Below are 25,648 nucleotides of genomic sequence, written 5' to 3' on the forward strand. Positions count from 1 at the left end.
GTGCTGACCAGGACTTTTAGTTTTGTGTCGCAGGTAAAACAAGTCGTACTGCATGCTTTACTAGCTATACAGAGTGGTACTGATGATAAACCAGCTGTTTGTTTACAGGTTTCCCAAGATACTGCTGCATAACTACTGCATGAAACGAAAGTAAACCAGTGTACTGCTCTAAGAGGAAGTTGGTGTGCTAACAGGATGTTGTGATATCAATAGGTACTGATATACAGGCAGGGTCAGGTGGCACATGGTGGCACCGAGAAAATCTCAAGTCATCTACACAGACTGGTGCTTTATTTTTTAGCCCAGACCAAACTACCCATCAAAGCAGAAACACCACAGGCTATCCTTTATCTGAAATTACATGACATAGAGTGGGTGGAAAGTCTATTAAACATATTTAATCACAGCTTTACTTATGATGATTTTACGGTACTTGGAGAATAAAAAGTTATTGTATAATGTACTTAACATCATAGTAGAAAATAAACACTATTATAAATGTTGCAGAAGAATCACAGGGTTTTGTGATTAAAAATAATTCACAACTTAAATCTCCTTTTTGTGTGGGGAAGGTTGCATATGGCAGACTGCCCATTACCATTGGCACTTCCTTATTTCCATGCGATTTGACGTGTGTATTAACAGTAAATGTTGAAAGATGCTGAAGCTTCCCCAACTAGTTTGGCATCTCTATCAAAACCGATCACGATACACTTTATATTTATCTGCCATATGCATAAAAATGTAATATCCTGAGAATATCAATTCAGATCAGTACCAAAACTATTTCTAGCTTTTACAAATCAACAATTGCTGACTCTGATCTTTTTGCAAAGCACATCAGCAGATGCCTTTTGTGCATAACAAACTCAGGTGCTTTCATTTTTATAAATCAGTGCGTCAAATATTATTCATAAAGACAGGTCATTTCAAAGTGTTTATCTACTTTTTCTTTCCACTGTATCAAAAAATCTGACTTTAAAATGCAAAAAGATACAAGTGAGCAAATAAAGAGACACAAAACGAAGAGCTTCCTCTTACAGGAAGACCTTGAAACTGAATTAAATGCAACAGGTTTGCAGCACAGAAATGTAGTGGTGTGAAAAGATATTCACATACAACACATTGCCCTTTGATGGGTTATTACATTTGCAGCTTATAGCTAGCTGTGTATGGGCTTAGCATATTTCTCACTCTCACTCTCACAGTATATATATACTGTATATACAGTATATACCGCATTTTGTTACCATTAGCGCCACTGTCAACGCTTTCAGCATTTTCCACACAAAGTAAGAACACATAGGTATTTTTTAGTAATTATCAAAATGCAATTCCAAAAAATGCAATAATTGGCTTGTTAAAGTAAAAGCATTTTGTTACACTCAACTTGTATGGATTTAGGGTTTTAATATGGTAACTGGTAAATACATTTAAAGACCTTGGGGTCCTATAAAAAGCTTGGATTACAACACAGTCAATTGGCATTTAAATGCCAACATTACTTGAATGACTGTAAGGTGCTACCCGGGGAGAGATATAAAAAAACAATTGCTGCCAACATGTTAACAATAAAAAAAAAAAACAAAATAAAAAAAACAAAAACACCTTTGTAAACATACCAAATTGCAATGAAACACACCTGTAAAATCAGCTGCATCTTCACTGTAATGTCACCCACAGGCTACGTAGGGATCAAGATGCTTGTGCAAGTCAGACAGTTTCCATTTGCACAAAAAGGGGTTCATCTGAACACAAGTAAACACATAGTACAATGTGCTTATCTCTCATAAAAGTGTAACAGTCTGCAGCTTTTTCTATCAGTCTGCTGACACTAGCCAAAGCAACTGTCTACAGCACACCATCAATATAAACATGTCAGTAGTCAATAACTACTACATAGGACAATGTGGCAAACATTGACTTATGCAAGACAAAAGATATCTTCATTTATTAGATACAAACTATAATTGTTCAGAAAATAATTATAAGTTGTAGTTTTCTAAAGAGAAGAACAAAGTATGTTTTCCTCATGAAATACTACATTTCATTCCAGAAAGCTTAAGAACAAAGGCTTCAAGGAAAAGCTGCACAATGTGAAAGGTCAATTCATGGCTAATTATTTCTGTCAATGATCAGACAAGGTACTCCAGTACAGTACACATATTTGTGATAAAGGGCAGTGTGATAAAATATCAATCCTAGTCCCTTTAATTGCAATGAATTATGTTTTGAATGCAGCATTTCAGGCATCCTGTTTGAGTTGAGTGAGGAATGTCCCTACATCCATCCATCTAGTGAACAGCTTGATCTACCAAATCAGACACTGCATTAGCCAAACATACTTTGTCAGACAAGACAAAAAGATATCAGAAAGATGACCACAGAGTCAGTTCTTTCTATTTGGCCTTTGCACTGCACTGTATGCTTTTGACTGAACTAGTGGTGTAACCCAATATTTTCAGTGTGTTTGGGTAGGTTTTGGGCAATAATAGAGACATCCCTTAGTCTCTCCAGTGTTTACATCCCCAGCTTTGAAGTACTGATCAGGGTTGCTCTAGGGTCAGTTCTCTGGACCTCAGCATCTAAAGCCTCACCGTGTGAAACTCATCATTATGAGGACATTCAAATCAGTTTTTGAAGGCCCCGTAGCGGCTGGCTTTACTAATGAAGTTCTTGAGCAGGTCATGGTCCATGTCAGCAAAGGCCTGGGTCTGCGTGACAGCTGTTAGGTGGTTGACACAAAACTTGAAGCAGAACTCCTCCAGGTCCTAAAGATGAAGAGGGCTGTTTGGTCATTGCTTAGGAGTATAACTCACTAGCTACTGTGAAGGCCCCCACCACATTGGTATCAGACTGTATGTCAGGGGCTATAAGCTTACCCGTGCCTCATACTTGACAGCAGCAGAGAGCAGAGTAATGGCATTCTCCTCAGAGATGCCTCTCTTGATCGTTTCCTGGCATAACCTCTTCAGCCTTGTCTCTCTGTAGAATGTAGCCAGGTCTAGCAGGCCTGCACACAAAACAACAACACACGAGAATGTGGGTGAGGACTCATGCACTGACTTCATTCCTAGAACTCTGCGTGAAGGACTGTGGCCTGGGCTTACCAATAGCGTCCTCTGGTGGCAGGTTAATAGTGTCTGTGTAGAGATACTCCAGAAAGGCTCTGTACACCAGGTATGAGAACTGGTGGATTTCTATGGCATCCTCATCTGTTTCATTCAGCAGTGCACGGAAATGTTCACACCTACAGACAAGAAAAGAAGTCTCATGTGTCATGCCACAAGGATGCCATCGACATCTGCCGTCATGTTTTAGCCTATTTCTTACAAATGTGCATTTAAAACTATTGCTATTTTACAAATCATTCTGAGCTGATGTCATGTTGTCAAAGGTCACTGTGAGTTAAGACAGGGTAGTCAGCACTGACAGCAAACTGCATTGCCAACCAATGAAAATGAAATTTGCAAAAAAAAAAAAAAAAAACAGCTCTAACCTCAGCATCCTTTTACCAATGTATTCACTGCCTGTCCTCCTGTCCTCTTAGGATACAGAGGATAGGGTTAAATGGAGGCAGATGATTCACTGTGGCGACCCCTGAAGGGAGCTTCCGAAAGGAAAAGAACATGTCCAAACCATCTCAATCTGGCTTCCCTGGCTTTTTCTCCAAAACATCTAACATGAGCTGTCCCTCTGATGTCCTCATTCCTGATCCTATCCATCCTCGTCACTCCCAGAGAGAACCTCAACATCTTCAGCTCTGCTACCTCCAGCTCTGCCTCCTGTCTTTTTCTCAGTGCCACTGTCTCTAAATCAGACAACATTGCTGGTCTCACCACTGTCTTGTCCACCTTTCCTTTCATTCTTGCTGACACTCTTTTGTCACACATCACACCTGACACTTTCCTCCACCCGTTCCAACCTGCTTGCACACGTCTCTTCACTTCTTTTCCACACTCTCCGTTGCTCTGGACTGTTGACCCTAGGTACTTAAAATCCTCCACCTTCTTCACCTCTACTCCCTGTAACCTCACCGTTCTACTTGAGTTCCTCTCATTTACACACATGTACTCTGTTTTACTGCGGCTAACCTTCATTCCTCTCCTTTCCAGAGCAAACCTCCACCTCTCTAGATTTTCCTCCACCTGCTCCCTGCTCTCACTACAGATGACAATGTCATCTGCAAACATCACGGTCCACGGAGATTCCTGTCTAACCTCATCTGTCAGCCTGTCCATCACCACAGCAAACAAGAAGGGGCTCAAAGCCGATCCTTGGTGCAGTCCCACCTCCACCTTGAACTCCTCTGTCACCCCTACAGCACACCTCACCACTGTCTTACAGCTCTCATACATGTCCTGCACCACTCGAACATACTTCCTTGCCACTCCAGACTTCCTCATACAAAATCACAGCTCCTCTCTCGGCACCCTGTCATACGCTTTTTCCAAACCTACAAAGACACAATGCAGCTCCTTCTGGCCTTCTCTGTACTTCTCCATCAGCATCCTCAAAGCAAATATTGCATCTGTGGTTCTCTTTCTTGGCATGAAACCATACTGCTGCTCACAAATGCTCACGTATGACCTCAGCCTAGCCTCCACTACTCTTTCCCGTAACTTCACTGTGTGACTCATCAGCTTTATTCCTCTGTAGTTTCCACAACTCTGCACGTCTCCCTTGTTCTTAAAGATGGGCACCAGTACACATCTCCTCCATTCCTCAGGCATCCTCTCACTCTCCAAGATCTTGTTAAGCAGCCCAGTCAAAAACTCTACTGCCACCTCTCCTAAACACTTCCATACCTCCACAGGTATGTTGTCAGGACCAACTGCCTTTCCACTGTTCTTCCTCTTCAACGCCTTCCTCACTTCATCCTTACTGATCTTTGCTACTTCCTGCTCCACAACAGTCACCTCTTCTACTCTGTGCTCTCTGACATTTTCCTCATTCATCAACTCTTCAAAGTATTCCTTCCATCTTTCTATCACACTTGTGGCATTTCTATCCCTGTCCTTGATCACCCTAACCTGCTGTACATCCTTCCCATCTCTCTCTCTGCCTCACCAACCTGTACAAATCCACCTCTCCCTCCTTAGTGTCCAACCTGTCATACAAATCCTCATACGCTGCATCTCCCTGTACTCCTGTCTGTTTTCTTCTGTCCTCTCTGTGTCCCACTTCTTCATAGCTAACCTTTTCCTCTTAACACACTCCTGAACTTCCTCATTCCACCACCAAGTCTCCTTATCTGCTTTCCTCTTTCCAGATGACACACCAAGTACCCTCCTACCTGTCTCCCTGATCACTTTAGCTGTAGCTGTCCAGTCATCTGGAAGAACCTCCTGACCTCCCAGAGCCTGTTTCAGCTCATCCCTGAAAGCCACACAACACTCTTCCTTTTTCAACTTCCACCACTTGGCCGTCTGCTCTGCCCTTGTCCTCTTCATCTTCCTCACCACCAAAGTCATCCTACACACCACCATCCTATGCTTTTCTGGCTACACTCTCCCTCTACACTCTGATCTCTTTCAGGTTGAAACATCTGCACAAGATGTAATCAACTTGTGTGCGCCTGCCTCCACTCTTATATGTCATAAATCAACTGAAACAGTGCCTGCACATAAATAAGGAAACACCTGCAGCCATCATTTTAAAAGCATTTAGCAGTCATATATATACATGATCAGTGGTTAATTAGCCAAATCTTTAAAATCCAGAAAGGAAAAGATAAAAGACATATTCCTTCATTTCTATTTGTTACATACAGTATTACATAGATCTATAGTCAGTAGATTACTGTGTACTGTGCTATTTGTGATTTATTATATAAATCCTTCCTTTCCCATAGTTTTCTAAATTCACTACATTTATTTCTCAGAATAGTTTATAACCCTGAACAGGTATATAGATAAGCTATATACTTGGTATATATCTCTTAGCTCAGTGATGTCTTTTTTTTTAAAATATACCATAATTATAAATATTAGTGTAGCAAATTGAAAAAATAATAATATAATTTATATATGAATGTTTAAAGAATCACTTTTCAGAGCATTATACGCCTCCTGAGTCAAAGGGGACGCTCCCTGCCAAGTACAGCTGCAGTACTGTCATATTTTTTCCTACAGCACTCGGCATTAAAAATACTGATTACCATATTTTTTATTTGACAAGTTTCCCCTCCCTACTCATCTCTACTGGCTCAAAACATGTTCTCTCTATCACTCTAAGCACACAGATGAATGAGAAACTGAGTTTTCCTACTTAAACGTGTCATGTGCTTGTGATCTTGCCAAAGCAGGTGTTGCATGTTCGTGTAAGCATGTGCACTAGGGCAGATGTCGCAGACACTCTGGCTCCTTCCTACTGACACTGCAAAAGAGCAAGAAACTGGAATGCATACGTTTATACTTTGTGTACAAGGGTGGTTTTATAGAGAAAAACAGGAAGCAATAAAGTTAGTCATGACTTCCATGTGACATTAACAGGAAAGATGAGAAAATGCAACTGTTGGTGTTTAAATACAGGCAATGCAGCACACACCCGATCAAAGAATGTTTATCCTCATATCATGTTTCTATTCTGCAATATCAATGTGTGTTTCTGTTTCCCTGAATATCTCAGTGTTCACTATTCATGACCAAATACAAGCTCTGAATAACCCAAATGCACTCATGTGATCAGGATGTGACGTTATCTGCTGTGATAAGGAAGAAAGGAAAATTAAAAAACATCAAGCAAAGGAGAACACCACAGTGGGCCAACACCAAATAACTAATTTTTTTGTCATGAACTCTATGTTGCTCTGAAAAATTTTTCCAAAAAGTTAAAAGTTAAGTTGCAAAACCTAAATGTCAAAAATACCCATAAAAGTGCAGATTTTTTATTTTCACAATAAAAGTTATATTTTAAAATTGAGGGGGCTCATCTTTTGTACCTGATTTTCAGCAGAGCTTTGTGAACATGGATACACTTCCCATCAACCAAGAACTTCAGGTCTGAAATCTCTGGGCTGTCAAACTCCTTCTTTAAAGACTGGGCAACAGTCAGGTAGTCATCACCGTCTGGCAAAAAAAAAAAAAAAAAAAAAAAAGGGTCAGTTTTCTTTTTTTAGTAAATCAAATGTTTTCTTTTAATTGGGGAAAACGCTAAACCACTGGTCAGGTCTATTCTAGAGTTCTGTATTTTCCTATGGAGAATGAAGTTCAGGGTACATCACCTTTCTATCATAAGCCCAGGAATGGCACTTATGATGCCTCTAGATATGACTCTCTAAAGAAGAAATTGTAACTGTGGAATTCAAAGGAACCAAAAATTTCATTGGAATCACTACGTGATCCTCAAACACTACAGATAAACATGTAACAACAAAGGAGAGAAATACTTCACTTATGAGAGTGTCCATACTTCCAGTGGCTTGTTAGTTAGACTGATTCTTCAGAAGAACATTACTGTTACAAAACTGACCATAAACAAGAAACCAAGATCTCCAAGATTGAAATGTTTGTGATCTCCAGGTTCCCTTGAGCTCAAATAAGATCAGTCAGTGCACATTTTCTGATGTGGACAGGAAACAGTTTGCTGTTTATTTTTTGAACCATCTGCAGGAATTTGTACCTACATGCCCACCAAATAATATGATCAGCTCTGACTAGTCAAAGAAGTAACAAGAATTGTCTTAAGTGTTTGGTATGCTCTTCCTCAGTTTGAAAAGTCTCTATATTCCTACACCATGCTTACCTACTGAGAGGAGGTGCCACGTGACTGCAGGTGTGGCAAAACAGGCAAATACATCATCTGTACTGCTGAAATGCGTAAGGTGGGGACTGGCCACAGCCTGACCTCGACACTGACCCCACATGAAAACCTGCCCACTCTGGGTCTTGGCAGCTGACGTGTGACTGGTGTGACATGCAGCCACTTCCACCATCCTAGTCACAAAAACAGACTTCAAACCTTGAAACACTACTAATGTATAGTCTTATGCAGACCGCATGTTACTGTACACACCTTTCCTTGTCTGTGTTTATTAGAGTGGGGAGAGCTTGGTTACTCTTATTGCCTGTTCCCAACTGCCCATATGAGTTGGCTCCCCAGGCGTAAACAAACCCCTCATCTGTAAGTGCCAATGTATGTGCATATCCACAGGAAACCTGTACAATATATGGAAAGAAAGAGTATAATTAGGCTGAAGGTTAACTGAAATAAAATTATCAATTCAAAGAAATTGATTGATCATTCTTTAGGCTCTTACCTGGACAATGTTGACACCCTGGAGAGCAGCGATCCTACATGGGGTCTGCTGATTTCCATTGTTGCCCAAACCCAGTTGTCCATTACAATTGTAGCCCCAACCATAGACCTACAAATATAGGACAAACTCTGATTAGGTACACTCCAAATAAAAGCATATGTAGATAAGCTGATATATGATAGCACATCAGCATTTTCTCTCAAAAGTCCTCCTCACACTGGGGGCGGGATTATTGCAACCAACAAGAGGCGAATACGGCATTTGGCAAACCACAAATAATGTGTTTTCTGCTGGACCTGCAACATGTGAAGCAGAGTTTCTTTTGACCCTACTGTCCGATGTAATTACTAATGCTAATGTTAGCTCCTTCACCTACATGCTGGTGAAGGATGACCCGATGGGTAACACATTCCTATATGCCCAATGCAAGAAACTCATTTACTGTGATCAAAAAAAAAAAAAAAAAAAAAGGTAAAAACTCAAACTGATCACTACTTCTGATGTGAACACAGCCTAATTAATTAACATCTTTTGTTAAGGTGGGGACACACAATTATATTAGCCAACCCCTTTAAAGTGTTGACCTATTGAGAGCAATTATTCACTTTAATCATGTGCTGATCTATGTGACCTATTACCTCTCCATTGTCCAGTACAGCCATAGAGCAGAGCTGACCACAGGCTATGTTTACCACCACCTTGTTCTGCAGGCAGCTGCTGACCCGGCGTGGTGTCGGCTGGTTGGCAGTAGACCCTGAACCAACTTGGCCTGAGTTGTTATAACCCCATGCATACACCTGAATACAGAGAGAAAACATTTACTGTCCAAAAATGCCAGAAATTAAACATAAAGAACCCAAGTACAGACACAGTTGAGGATAGATTACCTCTCCATCAGTGGTTAGGGCAATAGTATGGTGGGACCCACAGGCCACCTCCGTCACTCTCTTGGTAAGGAGGTTGGTGGACACCAGGGCGGGGGTCAGTCCGTGGTTGGTGGTGCCATTGCCTAGTTGGCTGTAGCCATTGTGGCCCCAAGCAAACACCTCTCCATCTAAACACAGCAGCAGGCAAACATGTTGTCACAGTGGTTAATATTTTATGGATAGATAAGAAGCATTCAACTCCCTGAGATTTTTAGAAAAGGCTCAGCACTGCTCTTCCTGGAAATAATGATAGATGGAAAACTTCTTTAAATGGCATAAATGGAACTGATTAAGTTAAATATGCTGTAGCTGGATCTTCTTTGCCTTTCAGCTGCTCCCTTCAGGGGTCGCCACAGCGAATCTTCTGCCTCCATTTAACCCTATCCTCTGTATCCTCCTCACCCACACCAACTATCCTCATGTCCTCCTTCACTACATCCAAGAACCTCCTCTTTGGTCTTCCTCTAGGCCTCCTTCCTGGCAGCTCTAACCTCAGCATCCTTTTACCAATGTAAATCAATGTCAATGTTTTCCCGTAATAATAAAAACCTTCATTTAAAAACTGCATGATGTGTTTACTAGTGTTATCTTTGACTAATATTTAAATTTGTTTGATGATCTGAAACAAAGTGTGACAAACATGCAAAAAAAAAAAGAAATCAGGAAGGGGCCAACACTTTTTCACACCACTGTATACTGTATCACCTTACAACATACTAAAACAGTATTTAAGACATCTGGATAAAAGGCACAATATGTGATCCAAGTGTGATCAAAGATATAACCACATTATAAAAAAAAAAAAAAAATCAATAAATAAAATCATTTACAACTCTATGCACAGATGTTTTTATATAATGGTTGACAATATATATCCCATAAACACTATTCCGTATCACATAAACACAATTTCATAATGTTTCCTGATGAAACATTGTTTCACCTCACTATGTACTGTGCTTAGTTTACATGGTTGAAATGACAAATAAAGGTTATTTGACTTGATCAAACAGGCTATATTAAATACACCCTGTATTTAAATACACCCTCCCAATAAATAAATTATAGTAAATACACCCCGTCTACTTCTTAATGCAAATAATAAGCAACAAAAGGGCCACTGTTGTACTCCGGTACACCCAACTCTTAAAGGCAGAAAACCTTATTAATTTACGGTACTTTGAAAATACCAAAATTGAAAGTATTATACAAAAATATTTTAATAGAGCTTTTACAATATATAGTATAAGTGAAGTTTATATTAAATAAGGTTACTTTGAAATCAAAACTTGGGCAGCAATGACACAGCATCATCATAAAAACAGATTCTAAAAATTTGTATGTGTCCTCTTCTTTCTCTGAGATTTTACTTCTTTTCCGCCAGAGAAAAAAAATCCCCTTAGGGATAAATACACATTTTCTGAACTGGATTACCTGCAGTGGCGATGACCACATGTGGTCCAGTTCCATAGCTAAGGGAAACAATCTTCTTTCCACACAAGACATCAATCCGACGTGGCTCAATGGTGCTTTGAAGGTCTCCAAGACCTAAACAGCCACTGCAGTTAGTGCCCAGAGCAAAGACCTGTGAAGACCAGACATCATTGCTCAAACATTTCTTATATTAATGATACATAAATGCTACATTCTAGTATTTAATAATATACAAGACACACAAACATTTGTTGAGGACATATTTGTTGTATTTTCTAAGGTCAAAGCAGGTGTGGAAATGTTGACAATTTTGTGCAGTGATCACGTGATTAATGAAACACACTACACAAAGCCAATTTACCACAACTGCAACCAAACTGTAACAGTTCCCAAGAATATACTTTCAGAAAGCCCTTAGCATCCGATTTCCATAAAGGTCTGTGTGCTCCCTGAAATCAAATAAACAGAAGAACTGTGCATGGAGGCCAGGCTGACTGAATGTACCTTTTTACACCACAGGTGACTACTCCCAAACATAAATTGTTTGGGTTACAGGGAGAAAGTGTGGACAGACAATGCATGGTCTATACCTTCCCACAGGATAAAAAAGGATCCTCCTTGGGTATTAGGCCTGTATGGCTAAAGATAGCTTCATTCTATCTGCTTATCCCTGTGCCTGGAACTGCAAACTGTATCAACCAGAGTGAGGAGCCTGGTGCATTTTTCTAGCCATTTCTAAATGAAAAATAAAATAAAATGAAATAATCAACCTCCTTTCATAATAGTGGTTTAAGTAAATCAAACACAGGAATCATCCTTGCCTAAAACCCAGATGTTACCTCATCATTAACTGTGACATAGAGGGCTTCATTTGCAGCACTGCCAAAGATGCAAGCCTGCCGGATGAGTCGTAGTTCCTCAGGAGGGAGGAGTGCAAACACTGGCCACTTCCCTACGTCCAGCATACTACTCAACTGTGGAATGACAACACAGATGTAAATATGAGTCATTAGGAGATTTTGAGTTAAAAAAAAAAAAAAAAATTATATATATATATATATATATAACATAAAAAGCTTGAAGTGTGGTAACAGGCCTTCATAGAAAAAACAGAATCAAACTGTTGTTTGGTGTGTTATTCATAAAACTTATTTATTATGTGTATGTTCCCTTAGCAAATGTATTCTATGAAAGAAAAGAAATGATTCATAAAGTAAAGTAAAATGCAGAATCACAGTGATGGAATAATGTGAGGTTCTCATGTAAAAGCCATTCCTGCACTGGTAAATACATCTTTATTTGTTAATAAAATGAATCTGTCAAACCAAGACCAACCAAAAACCAAATTGGACTGTAGCTTGAAAATGGAAAAAATGAACACTGTAAATGTTAAGAATGATCCCATCTCCAAACAAATAGATAAAGTGAAAACTGAACAGATCAAGGTTTTCCAAATATTTAAAGTGCGGATGGGAACAGAGAGCAGCGGGGAACTGAGCCTAGTTTTGTAGACAGATTAAAACATGTATGTGTGCTGACTGAGGTAAACCCATTAACTTGTGTTTACTGCCAGAATGAGTGAAGTCCAGATTAGGTCCTTGTTACTGTGCATTTTAATTTGCTCTACCACATTTGAAGCCTGACACAATATTCCCAATACAAGGCCAGAACCACATGTCAACAAGTCACTCTTTAATATACATGATGACGTTATCAGGGTGAGAAATAATAAAATGGACTGTCTGAGCCTCTGTGTTTAATGAAGATCAGGTATCAGTTTGACTTTGACTTTGTTACAAAATCAATATATGCTCATAAAATATGCTTCTCTCCCTGTGCATACCTACCTCTCTTCACACTCATGTACAACCATATAAAAGTCATATAAAGGAAACAGTGAATGTGATATAACAGCTGAATTATAGGCAAGCGGCATATGTATAATAACAAATGTTATTATAATGCTCGCATGCTTTTAAAAATGCCTGTTTTATGTAAATGGCATATGTCATAACTGGAGAAACAGTTTGTCTCAGTGAGCAATAGCATGAAGTTAAACTTAGCACCAAGCTAGACCTAATGCACGCCAGCTGTACACACTATGAAACAGATTTTAAGAAATGTTCAACACTTCAGATGACCGCCCACAGACGATACAAACATACGATACAACAAAGCTAATTAGCTTAAGCAGTGCTGTTGCGACTAGGAGCCGCGGATCGTTCAAACATACTGCGTTACCTTGCTCTTGTTCTAGCTGGTTTTATTTCTTCCCCGGCGTCGTTTTCTATTAGACAGTGACACCGAAAAGGTGTCGGTCACCAGACTTGTGAAAACAAGCTGCAGCTGGAACCATCGCGGTGCTCTGGCGCATTAAAGCTTCAGTTACGGTGGGTGCTTTTCGTTGTAGTTAGCATTGGATGCTACACCACCACTGTACTTCCTGTTAGATGGTGCGTTCACGGAATGCCTAAGTTGGGAAAATCTAAGGTTTGTTATGAACGGAAAAATATCACGGGCTTTCTCATAATTAATCATTTGCCACTTTAATTCGTAGTAGACGCTGTAACATTTAAATCGTGTTTTGTGAAGGAATTGTCTGCATAAAAAGGTTCTAAATAAATAAATGTTGTTTTCTGTCTACGCAATTTGTTATTGCTCATTTTTATTCCTATAGGTTTTTGAAGAGAAGTCATTTTCACTTTCATTTCATGTGGCAAAAACATCAACGCAGTCCTTAATAAAGCCCAGCAAGTGGCGCTATGGAGCAACTAGTCTAAGTACATCATGTTTGTACCAAAGCTGCGCAGACACATTTTTGACATGCTCATATTTTATTTAAAATTAAATAATGAGTGTAGGTAAGTATTAAACTGTGAGCAAATATTCAAATACATAATAGTTGTGATTTAAAAACCATGGGCAGTGAAACACGTAAAATGTGTAGGTTATGTAAAAATGTTCTAGCAGGTCGTTGCGTGTTAGTGTCTTCACATAGTGGCGGTAGGCTCAGGTGGCTCTTGTATTTATCCTGAAACTGGACGTTTCAGGAAACTCTGAAGGTCCATAACTGCTCATAAGCAGTTTAATTCTCATCTGACCTCACACATCACAACATGCTGTGTCACAGCACATGAGTACTCAAAAATGAATATATTACAAAACCAAACAGAATTCAGACGTATTTATAACAATCATTTGATTACATTGCATTCAAGTATTTATATGTAGGCCTACAAGAACTATTTTCTAGACTCTAGCGTAGTGAAATAGTTCAGCTGCTGGGGGAGCAATGCCCTCTTGCCTCCTGCAAACTCCGCCCATGGTAGAAGGGTTCACGCAACAAAGAAATACCGCAGTGGGTTTGTTTATAATGAGGCTAGATAATGTGATACTACTGGAATGTGGCTGATGCATTGCCAGTGTCAGACTTCGTAAATAAATAAAAATGGACTAGCCTACCATGTGCAACCAGGATGTTTACCTTTCATAAATCTAAAAAATCAAGTCGACAATGTGCTGTAAAGTGCAGGACCGTGTCAGGGCAATAGGCGTATTTAATATAACTAATGATATTAGCTATTTTCAGTTTATTTAACGTTAAGGGCAGTTATTATATTTTCCGTGCACGAAACAAGGAAAAGTGAATGAACAGTACCGACAGCACCCTTTAAAGGCGATATGATGCTTTTAAGGTAGACCGGAAATTGCCCGTAATAAGCTGGTCCCGGTTCAGGACCATGTGGGGACATGTGTAGCTTGGCAGTGCAGAACAACACCTGACAAAGTCTCATGAACGCGAATCAAAACTGTTTTTTCGTCTCTTACGTAGCAGACCTATTTTCTGTGACTGGTTTCGTGGACGAACCGAGCACAGACACGTCAACCTTAAGGTGTTCCTTAAATCATGAAACTGTGGGAAGACATATGAAATTATTTATAACTGCGCTGGATGCCGACCACGTCCACAACACCGAAAAAAACAACATGAAAACAACTTGACGGTATCAGAAACGTTTCGCTCCACAAACTTGCTATTTGGGATCCGTCATGATTTGCTGTAATACGCATGCGCACAGAGCGATGGCGAAATTCCTGCCTTTTATGCGAGGAGCAGGGTTGGATGGAAAGTTATCTCGATAAAATTGCCAATTAGGCGAACATTATCGACATTTAGCATAGTCACTTGCTCACTGCTTACTTTGGTTGTTTTTAGGTGTAGTTAATACGAACGATCATCGTTCATAGCACGAGAAAAGCACATCTTCATATTGCTAACTATTAGCTAGGTAGCATTAGGTAGCTAACGCTAGCATGTCACAGTTTGTCTTGTCTTGTGTCTGTCTGGGTAGCTAGCACGTTATCCGTCTCAGGTGTTGCAAAAAGTAGCTGGTCACCGGAGCTGTCTGACGTTAACCATTTGGGGAAGAGCTGCAGAGGAATCATCTCCCTGCGTCGGCGTGTCACCCAAGACTGCTGTTGCCGTGCCGACTGACTGACTGAGTGAGTAACGGTAGCTGCGCTTTGGGTAATGCCGACAGTCTGCGGTGTATTAACTGTGTCTGTCGAGGGAACTCAAAATAAACATTGAAGTTTATACATTTGATGACTGTAATGTTATACAGATGTGCCATGTCGCTAAGCAAACGCACCCGTAGCTGGTGTAAACAGGCTTGGTTTCAGTGGGGCTAACGTTAACCTAGTTAAGTTATCTATGTCAAAAGCGAAAACTGACGTTAATATTAACAGTGTTACTGTTCAATATAACTGGGTTAACGTCTATAGTCAACAATAACTACTGTGTAAGGCAGAGATAGGGTTAGCTCAGGCTACGTCAGGCACATATTGGCAGCTGCTACACCATGTAACAGCTAACTAATGCTGGTTTGCGTTGGAAAACATTTCTCCAGGTGTTCCAGCAAAACCGCAACACTAAGGTTTTGATTAAAAACTAGACACTTGTGCATTCTGATTTTAAAAAACTGACGGATCAATTTCCAGTCAACCGTACACGTCATGTCTTCAGCCTCATCATCATTACCGTGCCTTTTCCTCCTGACTCTGTCCAGTTAACAGTGAAGATAAGCAGAAATGTTAGGGAGACCAGCCTATTATTCTCCCTATTCTAGGTGTTTTCCCCGTTTTACAAAAGTGTAACTGAAAAACAGCTGTTTTGTTCTGAATACTGCTCTGTTAGCCACAGTCAAATGTGATGTACATTCAGGGCAACAACGGATGTTACCACAATTTCGATATAGAAGTGATGTTGTGAATGGGCATTAGTGTAATACAACCACAATGGGAGTTATAACACTAGAGTCAACTGGTGTTGGTCATTGGTTTTCAGTAGGAGCCTGTGGTTATTTGTAATTATTTATCAGTTACTATTTCTAGCCACATTTTTTTTCTGAAGAAGGCATGGGAGTAAAAGAGGGACAGTACCTAAGCAATGTCTTCATATTTTACTGCCTGAAACATGGCACCAATGCAGCCCCAGTTATTTAATAACAGAAATCTACAAAACATTGTAAATCAATCATTCAGCCTATTCAAATTACATTAAGTTTGGAAAATGAATAATAAACTCTCTAATCTTTATTTTTATGTATGAGATTTCCACTTCAGGCTCTACCAGTTGTATAAAAAGTGGGTGGTCATAGACAAATATAATAAAGATAAGTGCCTGCAATCAGTTACAACCCCCGGCCCATTGTTACTTCCCCATTTGCTGACCCCTGGGTAGCTGCTGAGAATGTGTTTGTGCAAATACTATTAAAATTGAAAAAGGATTTACTTGAAAATATCTTATAATAGTATACTAAGGGATTGCAGTAATTTATTTGAAGGCCTTATTGACCACCAAAGGAGCAATCAGCTCAAGTGTGCTACTATAGTAATACTAGGCTCATGTAGCAATAGTTCACTCAAATACAGTTCATTGACCATTACACTGCAAACTGACTGCTGTTTAAGCTTAAGGAGGGGAGGGGCTAAAGCGGAGATAAGCCAGATCACTGTGAGGTTTAGGAACGTATGCGCTAAATTGTAATTAGGTTCAAGGGCACATGTTACATTTCTCTGATGGTGTTATGTTGTTTGTTGACAGAATTAGCCAAGTAATCTTGTACAAGTTTTTTTTTTCTTCAAGTATTTGGTCCTCAGTGTGTCCCTTTGCCTTTTTAGTCTTACTAGTCCTTTCATTCCTGTCTTATAAAAATTGTATCTTCTCTGGGTAGTATCACTGGGTTAGACCCGACATGAGCTTATGTATAATCTCCCATGTTTGATTTGCTTTTGTTGATTTCTTGTAGTTAGTGGCCTCAGTGGTGAGCTCTTAGATATGTGACAGATGTGTGAGCACATTGGACAGTAGTATGTACCCGAGTATGTTCTTCGCAGAATTTGTAATGCAACCTGAGAAACTGTCTTTTTAAGTTGAAGAGTTAACATTTTTCATATGTAATTATTAATTTCCTTCTCTCTTCCCATGTACATGCTTCCTCAGAATTATTGTGTAAATACTACACAGGCCTGTTGTTATGCTTAGTAGGCTGTGTTATCTGTCAGCTGACAAACACCACGCACAATACAGTATGTCAACTGATGCCTAGTGTGTCTTAAATTTTAATCTATTGATAGAAAACGTTTTATAAAATCTTTTCCCGATTTATTTGGCATTTTTTTCCACTTACTTACATTATGTAATGTGCTTTTGTATATTATTAATTATTACTTATATTTAACTTTAAATGAATAGCTTATATGAATAATAATAATGACATACCAGTAACTACTTCTCAGTGTTGTGATTTACTGTTGTTAAAATGTTAATTAATAAACTCTTCCTCTTTTGGAAGATTACTTAAGGTAAGCTTCTTTTTAAACACGTCTTTCAGTCATGTTTTATTTCTTGATTTTATGATTTCATACATAGGTATGTTTATCGTTGTATGCAACAAGGTAGAGATTAGCATCGAGCAGAAGTAATAGATTCCAACGACTGCACAAATGGGAGTTTCCTAAGACTTTTACTTAGATATCATATGTAGGATATATCCTATAAAATACATCTGATCAGCCTGGCTAGGTTAGCTGGATCGAACAGTTTTCCTAGCCTGAGTATTCATTAATGCTATGAGAAAATGTCTTTCAGAATCAACAAGTGGCTGTTGTGCCAAAAGATGCTGCCAGGGTATGACTTGCCCAGAGATATTAGTGGATGTGTTTGGAAATCAATTATGATCTGTGTCAGATTCCCAGTTTGACACAACATCCTTCCTGGGAACTGCTGTGCATTTAGAGGTTATTTTGCTGTTGTATGTTAGAGAAGGCTGAATTTATAATCACTGTCTAGCAATGGAGGATATCAAATCTGTGTTTCCTGTTGCCCAGATTTTATATCCAAACAATAAGTACATCTTTTTGAATTTAGTATTTGTCTGTTTGTTATATTGTTTTTAATATAAACAAAAACTGCTTGCAGTGTTTTTAAGAAATTTTCAAAGCTATTTTGTAGTGATCAATATGATCCTATCAATTCATAGTGATCAGACAAATATCCATACATCCACCTTTATCTAGACATCCTTACATCCATCCAGGCAGTGTTTCCAGAACTTGATTATGGACAACAACGTTGATAATGTTTGAAGTTTTACAAACATAAAAATCATACTGTATACATAGTTTGCATTCACATTAAACATAGTTAATCATAATTTTTAACACACATAGCAGTATACATTTTTTGTTAAGTTATTATAAAACCAGTGACATCCTAACATTACAGCACAGGAAACAATTTGCTCCTAATGTACGCCTTAAGAGCAAGGGGAGAAAAGCTGCATCCTGTGGAGCTTCTGGGTAAAGGTAGTTCTCAGCACAGCTATAATGACTGGGTAAAAGACTCAAGATGATGATGTCACAAAACCTTGTAGATTAATCCCTGTGCCTTTGTTGCAGTAGTACCTCTTCAGTGGTGTGAATGAGGGAGACATGGCAGACCACACCCCACCTCTGGAGTCCGGCCAGCTTCTCAGCTCTGAACTCCCAATCCTAGCCTCACCACCACCCCCAGCCATGGTCAACGGGGATGGCCCCCAACAGGTACGCTCATACTCCTCTGCCCTTATTTCTCTCTGCTGTTGGGCAGACATAGTGCCTCAAGTCTGTCATGCCTGAGTAGATTCTTGTACATACAAGAGTTGAGGGACTTTGTTAGTGGTGGTGCCCCTGGTTTATTTTGTGTGTTGTTGGCCTTCACTTCCATCTGTATGTGTAGATTGAAGATAAAAGATAAGGTAAAAACAGCTGGATAGAAAGCCCCGTATTTTGTTTGGTTTGACCAGAACAGCAGGGGGACACTGGTAATATACTGGACTTGATATGTTGTTCACAGAGGCTGAAGCCAGCGTTGTGTGTGCTAGGCAATAATAAATCCAAAGTTTTTTGAAGCTGAGCATGCAAAGTTGTGTAATAGAAGTGCTATATAAATTGACTCATTGTTTGAATTGGTTTGTTTTGTATTTTTCTTTTCTTTCTTTTTTTAACATTGATGCCTTAACTTGCTACAGTAGTAGAATGACCAATATTAGAATATCTGAAGACAACCTGTGTTTTGGGGTTTATTTTTTTCCCTCTTGTACTGTTGCTTTCTGATTTAGCAGCATTGGTTATGTAACTGTTGAAACCTTCAGATGCTGAACTAAATATGCAGATATGTTTTTTTTTTTTTTTTTTACTCAGATAGGTATTGAAACAACCCAGACAAACTGCTGTCCTCACTTCAGTAGCTCATGAAACATCTTTCAAAGGCAACAGGTGCTTGTTAGTTATGAACCACATCTCTCTCAGTTTTGATAGCAGCCTTTTCAGTATGGGTACAGGATATAGGGTGATAGCACTGATCATCTCCTGTCACTATTGGAGTGAGATTAAGTGCTCCTGACAGGCCTGGGTGATTTCCCTGTCATTTCGATGGCAATAAATTAGATTTGCTGATTTTCTATGTCTTCCTGGTGGATAGTGTGGAACCCAAAGGCATATATTTTCTGTCATTTCTTCAGTGCTATGCACTTTGTCCAGATAAGACTTGCTAATATTAGCACCACCCTATGAATATGCCTTTTGGCACAGCTTGTCATTTTCCACAGTGGGAAAAACCCTCACCTGAATCAGGCTTTGTTCATGTACAGATCAAATTTTGCTGCTTGTGTTGGGTAGTGAAGGCGTTGTTCTCATGCCCTCATTCGGTTGCCTTACCACCTCCTGCAAAGATACCTGATTATCAGAACACATCCCATGTTTTCAGTGTTTTGTGATAGCTAGAGGAATAAAATGTCACTTTTCCTCCCTGGCTTACATTATTACCACCCAGCTGCTCAGACCAATTTGAAACACTGCATGCTGTTGATGAGTAAAATGTACTGTAATGTGTTCCTATGAGCAGGAATAACAAGTATCGGATAACGTGCAATAGTTACTGTTTGTCAAACCACAGCATTATGACTTTGTTTTTACACTTGATGTGTTTGTATATCCCTCTCAAATATATCAATACCCAGATACATGATCTGCAATTGGATACAAAAACAACTCTTTTATGTTCCATCTTTTTAATTACATGCAATAATTACATGAGATTCATATTATCAATGGAAAATAGAAAAAAAAGACATGTTAATTCCCTTTTAAGTATTAAGTGTCCAGATCCACACCACCACCGGTGAATAATGGATGTATTGCAAGGAGTGGATGTTATTGCTACAGTTTGTAGTTTTCAAGGTCGGCATCATCTGTAGCCATAACAAACAAATTCTATATGGGTGCATGTCCTTACAGAATTCAGTGTTCCTGATTTAATGGTGTCAGAGTCTGACTTCTGCTCATCTGTGATGCAAAAAAAAAAAACTCTCATGTTGCATTAGTTGCTGCATTTTTTTTTTTTTTTTTTTGATTGTTTCCAGTGTTGCTGAAACTTTGATGTAGCTTTTGTGTGTTTATGGAGTGTAAATATCACGACAGCTATAGAGTGAGGAGCAGGAACCACTGGAGGGGTCTGAGCCCTGATAGAGCCAGACAGGACTGTGGTGACAGTGAAGAGGATTCACAGCGATGGCTGACCCCTCTATTTCTGACCTTTAGATGGAGAAGCTGCACCTTATTCTGTGTACTTGTTTTTTTTTTTTTTTAATCCCAGTCTTGGCTTGGTATTAACGGTCTGTTGGACCAATTATTCTGAGTCAGAGAGGAAGTTGTTGTCTTGAGGTCGTTGTCTTGAGGTCATTACCTGAGATGATTTCTTCCTAGACATGACTTTGGCTGCAGTATGATTCACGGCTTCCATCCATTTAACCCCCCCCCCCCCCCCCCCCCGGTAAGTTTTTCCTGCTCTTGCCATTTAGATTTAAGCTAAATTGTAATGGATGAATCAGTCTGTTTCTGTCAGTGTTTAAGCCTAGCTAATGGCTATGTTTTCTAGTTCTGGTGCAGATATATATGTTTATTTTTTCATACATTTTTTTCATTACTTCTTTTCATTAGACGTGCGATTGAATGTTTTCTTTCTGTTTGTGCTTGTGTTCTTATGTGCTTTCATTGGTGTTTTGATGTTATTAGACTGTAAGTGACAGTGAAACACTTTTTGTGAAAAATGTGATAAACCATAGTTCACTCCAAAGTATTCTGAGAGTGTCACTCCTTGGTGCAAATGTCTTGCTGTGCTGTTTCTCCTAGAAACCCTTTTCTAGAAAACATCCTTCAATTTGAGAGGTATCTTAGAAAGAACAGTGAATGGAGGAGCTGGTATATTTTTTTGTGTTGGATTGTATTTCTGTGTTACATGTCCTTATTTAAACATAATCACATTTTCAGATCTTCTGTGACATGAGTTGGGAATTTAAAATCAAAATCCTGTTTCCTCTGGGTGTGTGAATTGGATGTTTGGTCTGCTTTTGGCTATGTGCCATGAGTTAGCTAATGTTACTATGGGACAGTGAGTCCTCAGTTGAGATTATTATTGGGCTTGTCTGCTTTAGCCAGACACAGGAGATATAGCGTTGGACACGTGTACCTGACAAGTTGTCTGAAGGACTTAGATGTTGTCATAAAAATCTGCTTGTCTTCTGGTCAGACACTGAATCATCTGAGGAGATGGAGGTGATCCCACTATTTGTCAACTATTATGAGGAGGTGGACAGTGCGTGACTCAGCAATGTTTAGAAATATTTACTCTAATACAGGCAGAGAAACCATAATATTATTACTGCATCAATTTACAGAGATACAAGTACTGCATGTTTTGTCAAATAAATCAGTCAGTCAATCTGGGCACCATGTAGTAACCATTCATTTCCCACACCTGCTGTTGGTGTTTTGGAGCCTGAAAAAAACAAATACTGCAGGTGATCAACCTATGCACTGAAAGCTTTAATAAAGCTCCTGTGCAGTAGATCAAATGTCAACATATATGTTAGACACAGTAGCTCATGGGAAGTTATATATTAAATAAAGCTTGTGCTGGCCTTAGTATTTGCTGCTAATACTCTGGCTGGATGTTAGCCTTCAACCCTTTTGATAAAACATATGTCTATGAAAAAAAATAAAACATAAATTTTAATTGAGGAGGAGCACATAAGGCTTCATCATTAAAGTTTTCCAAAAGCTGAAGATATTGGGACTTTTCCTTGAGCTGGTTTACTAAGCAAACAGTCACCAATCTAGAAGGACCTTGGCCAGGAAGCTGACCTGGAGCCCAAGGAAAACTGACAGAAATACAAAGTGCCTTTGATATGATAAGACACTGCTCTGGAAGAACTATACTCAGTACAGCACTTCACAAGTCTGGGATTTGTAGTAGAGAAACCAAATGGAAGAAAGCATGACTGCTTCTCTGGAGGTAGCAGAAACTCATATGAAAATTGCTGTTGGCGGTGCCTGTTCCACCTGCGTGTGTGTGTGTGTGAGTGTGAGAGAGTGAGATAAGACAAATAGTTTAGGAGTGCTTTGAGTACACTTGTGTAGAAAAGTGCTATACAAGTATAAGACCATTTAGCATTGTCAGAGCCTAACACCTATTTAACACCAGCTCCACTGTAGATTAGTTGGATGACCAAATTAAGAAAACATCAAGACATTGAGGAAGACAAAATGTACTGAAGTAATGTAGAAATAAGTGCTTATACTGACCATAATGGCTGTGGTTAAAAAAAACATGGCAGATGTAGTTTTTATAAATATGCTCAAAACCAGCATATAATGTCATCACGTTTCCTTAATGTGAAGCTCTAAGTTATCATGAATCATTGACTTTTCAAGAGTTTATAGACATATACTGACACTGCTGCTGGAAACATAAAAGCCTATAAACATAGTAAACAAAAGGCTGGTGGAAAATACTGTGTGGCTAAGTTTCCAGATAATGAATGCCTTATGTATATAGTTGATTGTGTACTTTGATAATGTTTTGTGGCTACTCTTACTTAATATTGCTAAGTATATAATACATTACCACATGTTGTGCAGCAGCATGACCAACTTGGAAAGATTGTCTGTCTCTATTCTACTCATCAAACTATGTTTCCAGGGGATCATGGAGGGCGGAGGATCATCAGATTGCCTCAAATTATCATTGCACACGTAAGCGTATGCCATCAGCTGCAGGGTGACGGTGTTAGTTCCTGGCTAGTTCCGACACTGGCAGGATTTTTCTTGTGTCATTTGGCTCCTGTTTCCTGTCTAGCCAGCTGCTATGTCGCATCAACTCGCAGTAAACGATTAAGAGGAACAAATAGTGAGAAAGTTGAACTCTGAGTCACCGGTAGCCAAAAACGTCAGAGCCATGAACACACAGAGCAGGCTCATTCTCCTGGATAATAAAACACAGCAGTTGCCACCTGTGTGACAGTGTGTGGTAATTGACCCACACTCTCATAGCTTAGGACTCATGTATAAAGGCAGTAGTGGGAACAAACGTACTGGTTAACTTTTGGACTTACTGTTCTATAGATTTGTGGCAGCATGTTGGATTTTAAGTGTTCCTGTTCTCTGAATGCATGCTTCAGTGCTCTGTTAAATAGATCATCCCTATTGTGAAAGCGACCAGGGAACCATTGCACATCATAGAGCTTAGTTACCGGTGTGAAAAGTATCATTTGCTGTATCTTAGCAGTTTTTTAGAGTATACCCACTTCCACATTAAGTGTAAAGTTGGTCTGTGATGTCAGTTACACATTCAGTGATATATCCAGTCTCCACAAGGACTCAGTTTGAGAAGAGGTGTGGTGTGTTTTCACAGTACCATTTTAAATGTAAGTTCATTACAATACAATTGCGCTTCAGGGGCTAGAAGTTTTGCTTTCGATAATGACATCGGACAATTCTTTGAAATTAAAAGATTGAGAAGAATGTATTGACAATTTGAGCATACCTTAATGGAAATACTGAATCTGTTTATATTCTAAACCCTTCACAATTAATTTATTCTTTCTTTCATTCATTCATTTTAGTTCCTGAAGCTACTGAAAGCAATCTTTGTGCTCGACGGTTCAGTGTTGATGTGCCAATGCTTAACTGTAATGTTTAGCCACTATCATTTTTGATAGCATGTTTATAATTATTTATTTTATTTAACATTGCTAAATTTCTATCTGTCAATCTGTTCTTCCATCACACCTCCTTATTCAATAGTTGTTTCCAACATTGTATGTAGTGCTGGGCAGTGTGAGCAAAAAATTCTCAAAATGATACCGATTTCATGGTATATGACAGTTTTTTTTTTTTGTTTTTTTTTTCATGCGTGACTGGGTGTTGACCAAATTTTCTTCTGATTGAGAGAGGAACTACTGCAGTAGATTAACTTAGAATGGCCTGTTTTACTGTCATGAGTGAATATTGTATAAAAATGTCTGGGATCCAGTGTCTTGATCATCCCCCCTGAACCCGTCTTTCTTAACAGGATTAAGCGGACCATGTCTTTGGCTAGGTGGATAGTGATAGTTTGTGATCTCAATCCACCATTTGCTTTTTTTGTCGCAGGCTGTCCTATTAGCAAACATGTCTTCAGGCAACATTTGACTGGACTTTCTTTTATCCTTTCCAGTGTTACCTGCTGAAGTGGAGGACACTGACCTTAGTTTCTTGCATTCTTTATATTCCAAGATATGCTTGTGGCTAAGGTGGTGGAGCAAATTGCTCATGCTTCCGCCCCTGGTGTCAATGTTAGCCCAAAAACATTTTGAAACCAAAGAACCACCAAACAGACACAGTTTCTCTTTTGGGCGCAAGTTCTTCTGTGACAGCTTCTGTGTCAGTTTCTGAACTTTTCTCGTTTTCTCATCTCGTCGTTTTCTCGTCTGTCCTCTCCATCTTCACTGTCACTCATACAGCTATGCTCTAACCATGCGTGTTTAGCAAGGCAGCATTGAATATGTGGTTTTAATTAAGTCACCGACATTGTCAGCAGCAAAGTGCCCCAATACTATCACATCTCCTAATCCATACTTGACAGTGGGAACTACATATTCAGGATCCTTCTGTTCACCCTCTGTAAATCTATCACAGACCTGGCAGTTAGAACCAACAATCTTATTTTGGACTTATTGGACCAAAAGGCCACTGGTCTAATGTCCATTCATTGTGTTTCTTGGCCCAAGCAAGTCTCTTCTGCTTGTTGTTCTTCTGAAGTACTGGTTTCTTTGCTGCAGTTTGACCATGAAGGCCTGACTCCTCTGAACAGTGGATGTTGAAATATGTCTGCCACTTGAACTTCAAGAAGCATTTATGTGTGCTGTAAATCGACGGTTTCTGAGAGTGGTAATTCTAATAAATATCCTCTGCAGCAGAGATAGCTCTTGGTCTTTTTTTCCTCAGACAGTGCTCATGAGAGCCAGTTTCATCATAGAGTTTGTTGGTTTTGATGACTGCACTTGGGAATATCTTCAAAGTTCTTGAGATTTTTTTTTAGATTGACTGACCTTCATTTCTTAAAGCAATGATGGTTTGTCTTTTCTCTTTCCTTAACTGTTTCTTA

The 25,648-nt window shown here is 39.2% G+C and overlaps 2 protein-coding genes across 5 annotated transcripts in view; one reads left to right on the forward strand and one right to left on the reverse strand.

Annotated features, from left to right (window-relative positions):
* Positions 1–378: 378 nt before the first annotated feature.
* rcbtb2 (regulator of chromosome condensation (RCC1) and BTB (POZ) domain containing protein 2) lies at positions 379–13,051 on the reverse strand. Its single transcript, XM_026320474.1, has 12 exons — positions 12,862–13,051; positions 11,460–11,594; positions 10,621–10,771; positions 9,148–9,314; positions 8,899–9,057; positions 8,261–8,368; positions 8,017–8,159; positions 7,747–7,937; positions 6,944–7,070; positions 3,111–3,250; positions 2,883–3,013; positions 379–2,771 (listed from the first exon to the last, which is right to left on the reverse strand). The coding sequence occupies exons 2-12, from the start codon at positions 11,583–11,585 to the stop codon at positions 2,631–2,633; spliced, it is 1,584 nt and encodes a 527-aa protein (XP_026176259.1). The 5' UTR covers positions 11,586–11,594; positions 12,862–13,051; the 3' UTR covers positions 379–2,630.
* Positions 13,052–14,531: 1,480 nt separating this feature from the next.
* fndc3a (fibronectin type III domain containing 3A) overlaps positions 14,532–25,648 on the forward strand; it is a 44,762-nt gene continuing 33,645 nt past the window's right edge. The window contains exons 1-3 of one of the 4 annotated variants that reach the window (XM_026328220.2): positions 14,532–14,624; positions 14,973–15,123; positions 18,583–18,726. In XM_026328220.2, coding sequence (XP_026184005.1) covers positions 18,616–18,726 — 111 coding nt within the window. In that variant the 5' untranslated portion in view covers positions 14,532–14,624; positions 14,973–15,123; positions 18,583–18,615. Of the gene's footprint in view, positions 14,625–14,674; positions 15,124–18,582; positions 18,727–25,648 lie in introns of those variants that run through there. The other 3 variants (XM_026328204.2, XM_026328212.2, XM_026328228.1) reach the window with 3 other exon arrangements.

This window comes from Mastacembelus armatus, chromosome 13 (assembly GCF_900324485.2).
Source record: "Mastacembelus armatus chromosome 13, fMasArm1.2, whole genome shotgun sequence".
Taxonomy (NCBI): Eukaryota; Metazoa; Chordata; class Actinopteri; order Synbranchiformes; family Mastacembelidae; genus Mastacembelus; species Mastacembelus armatus.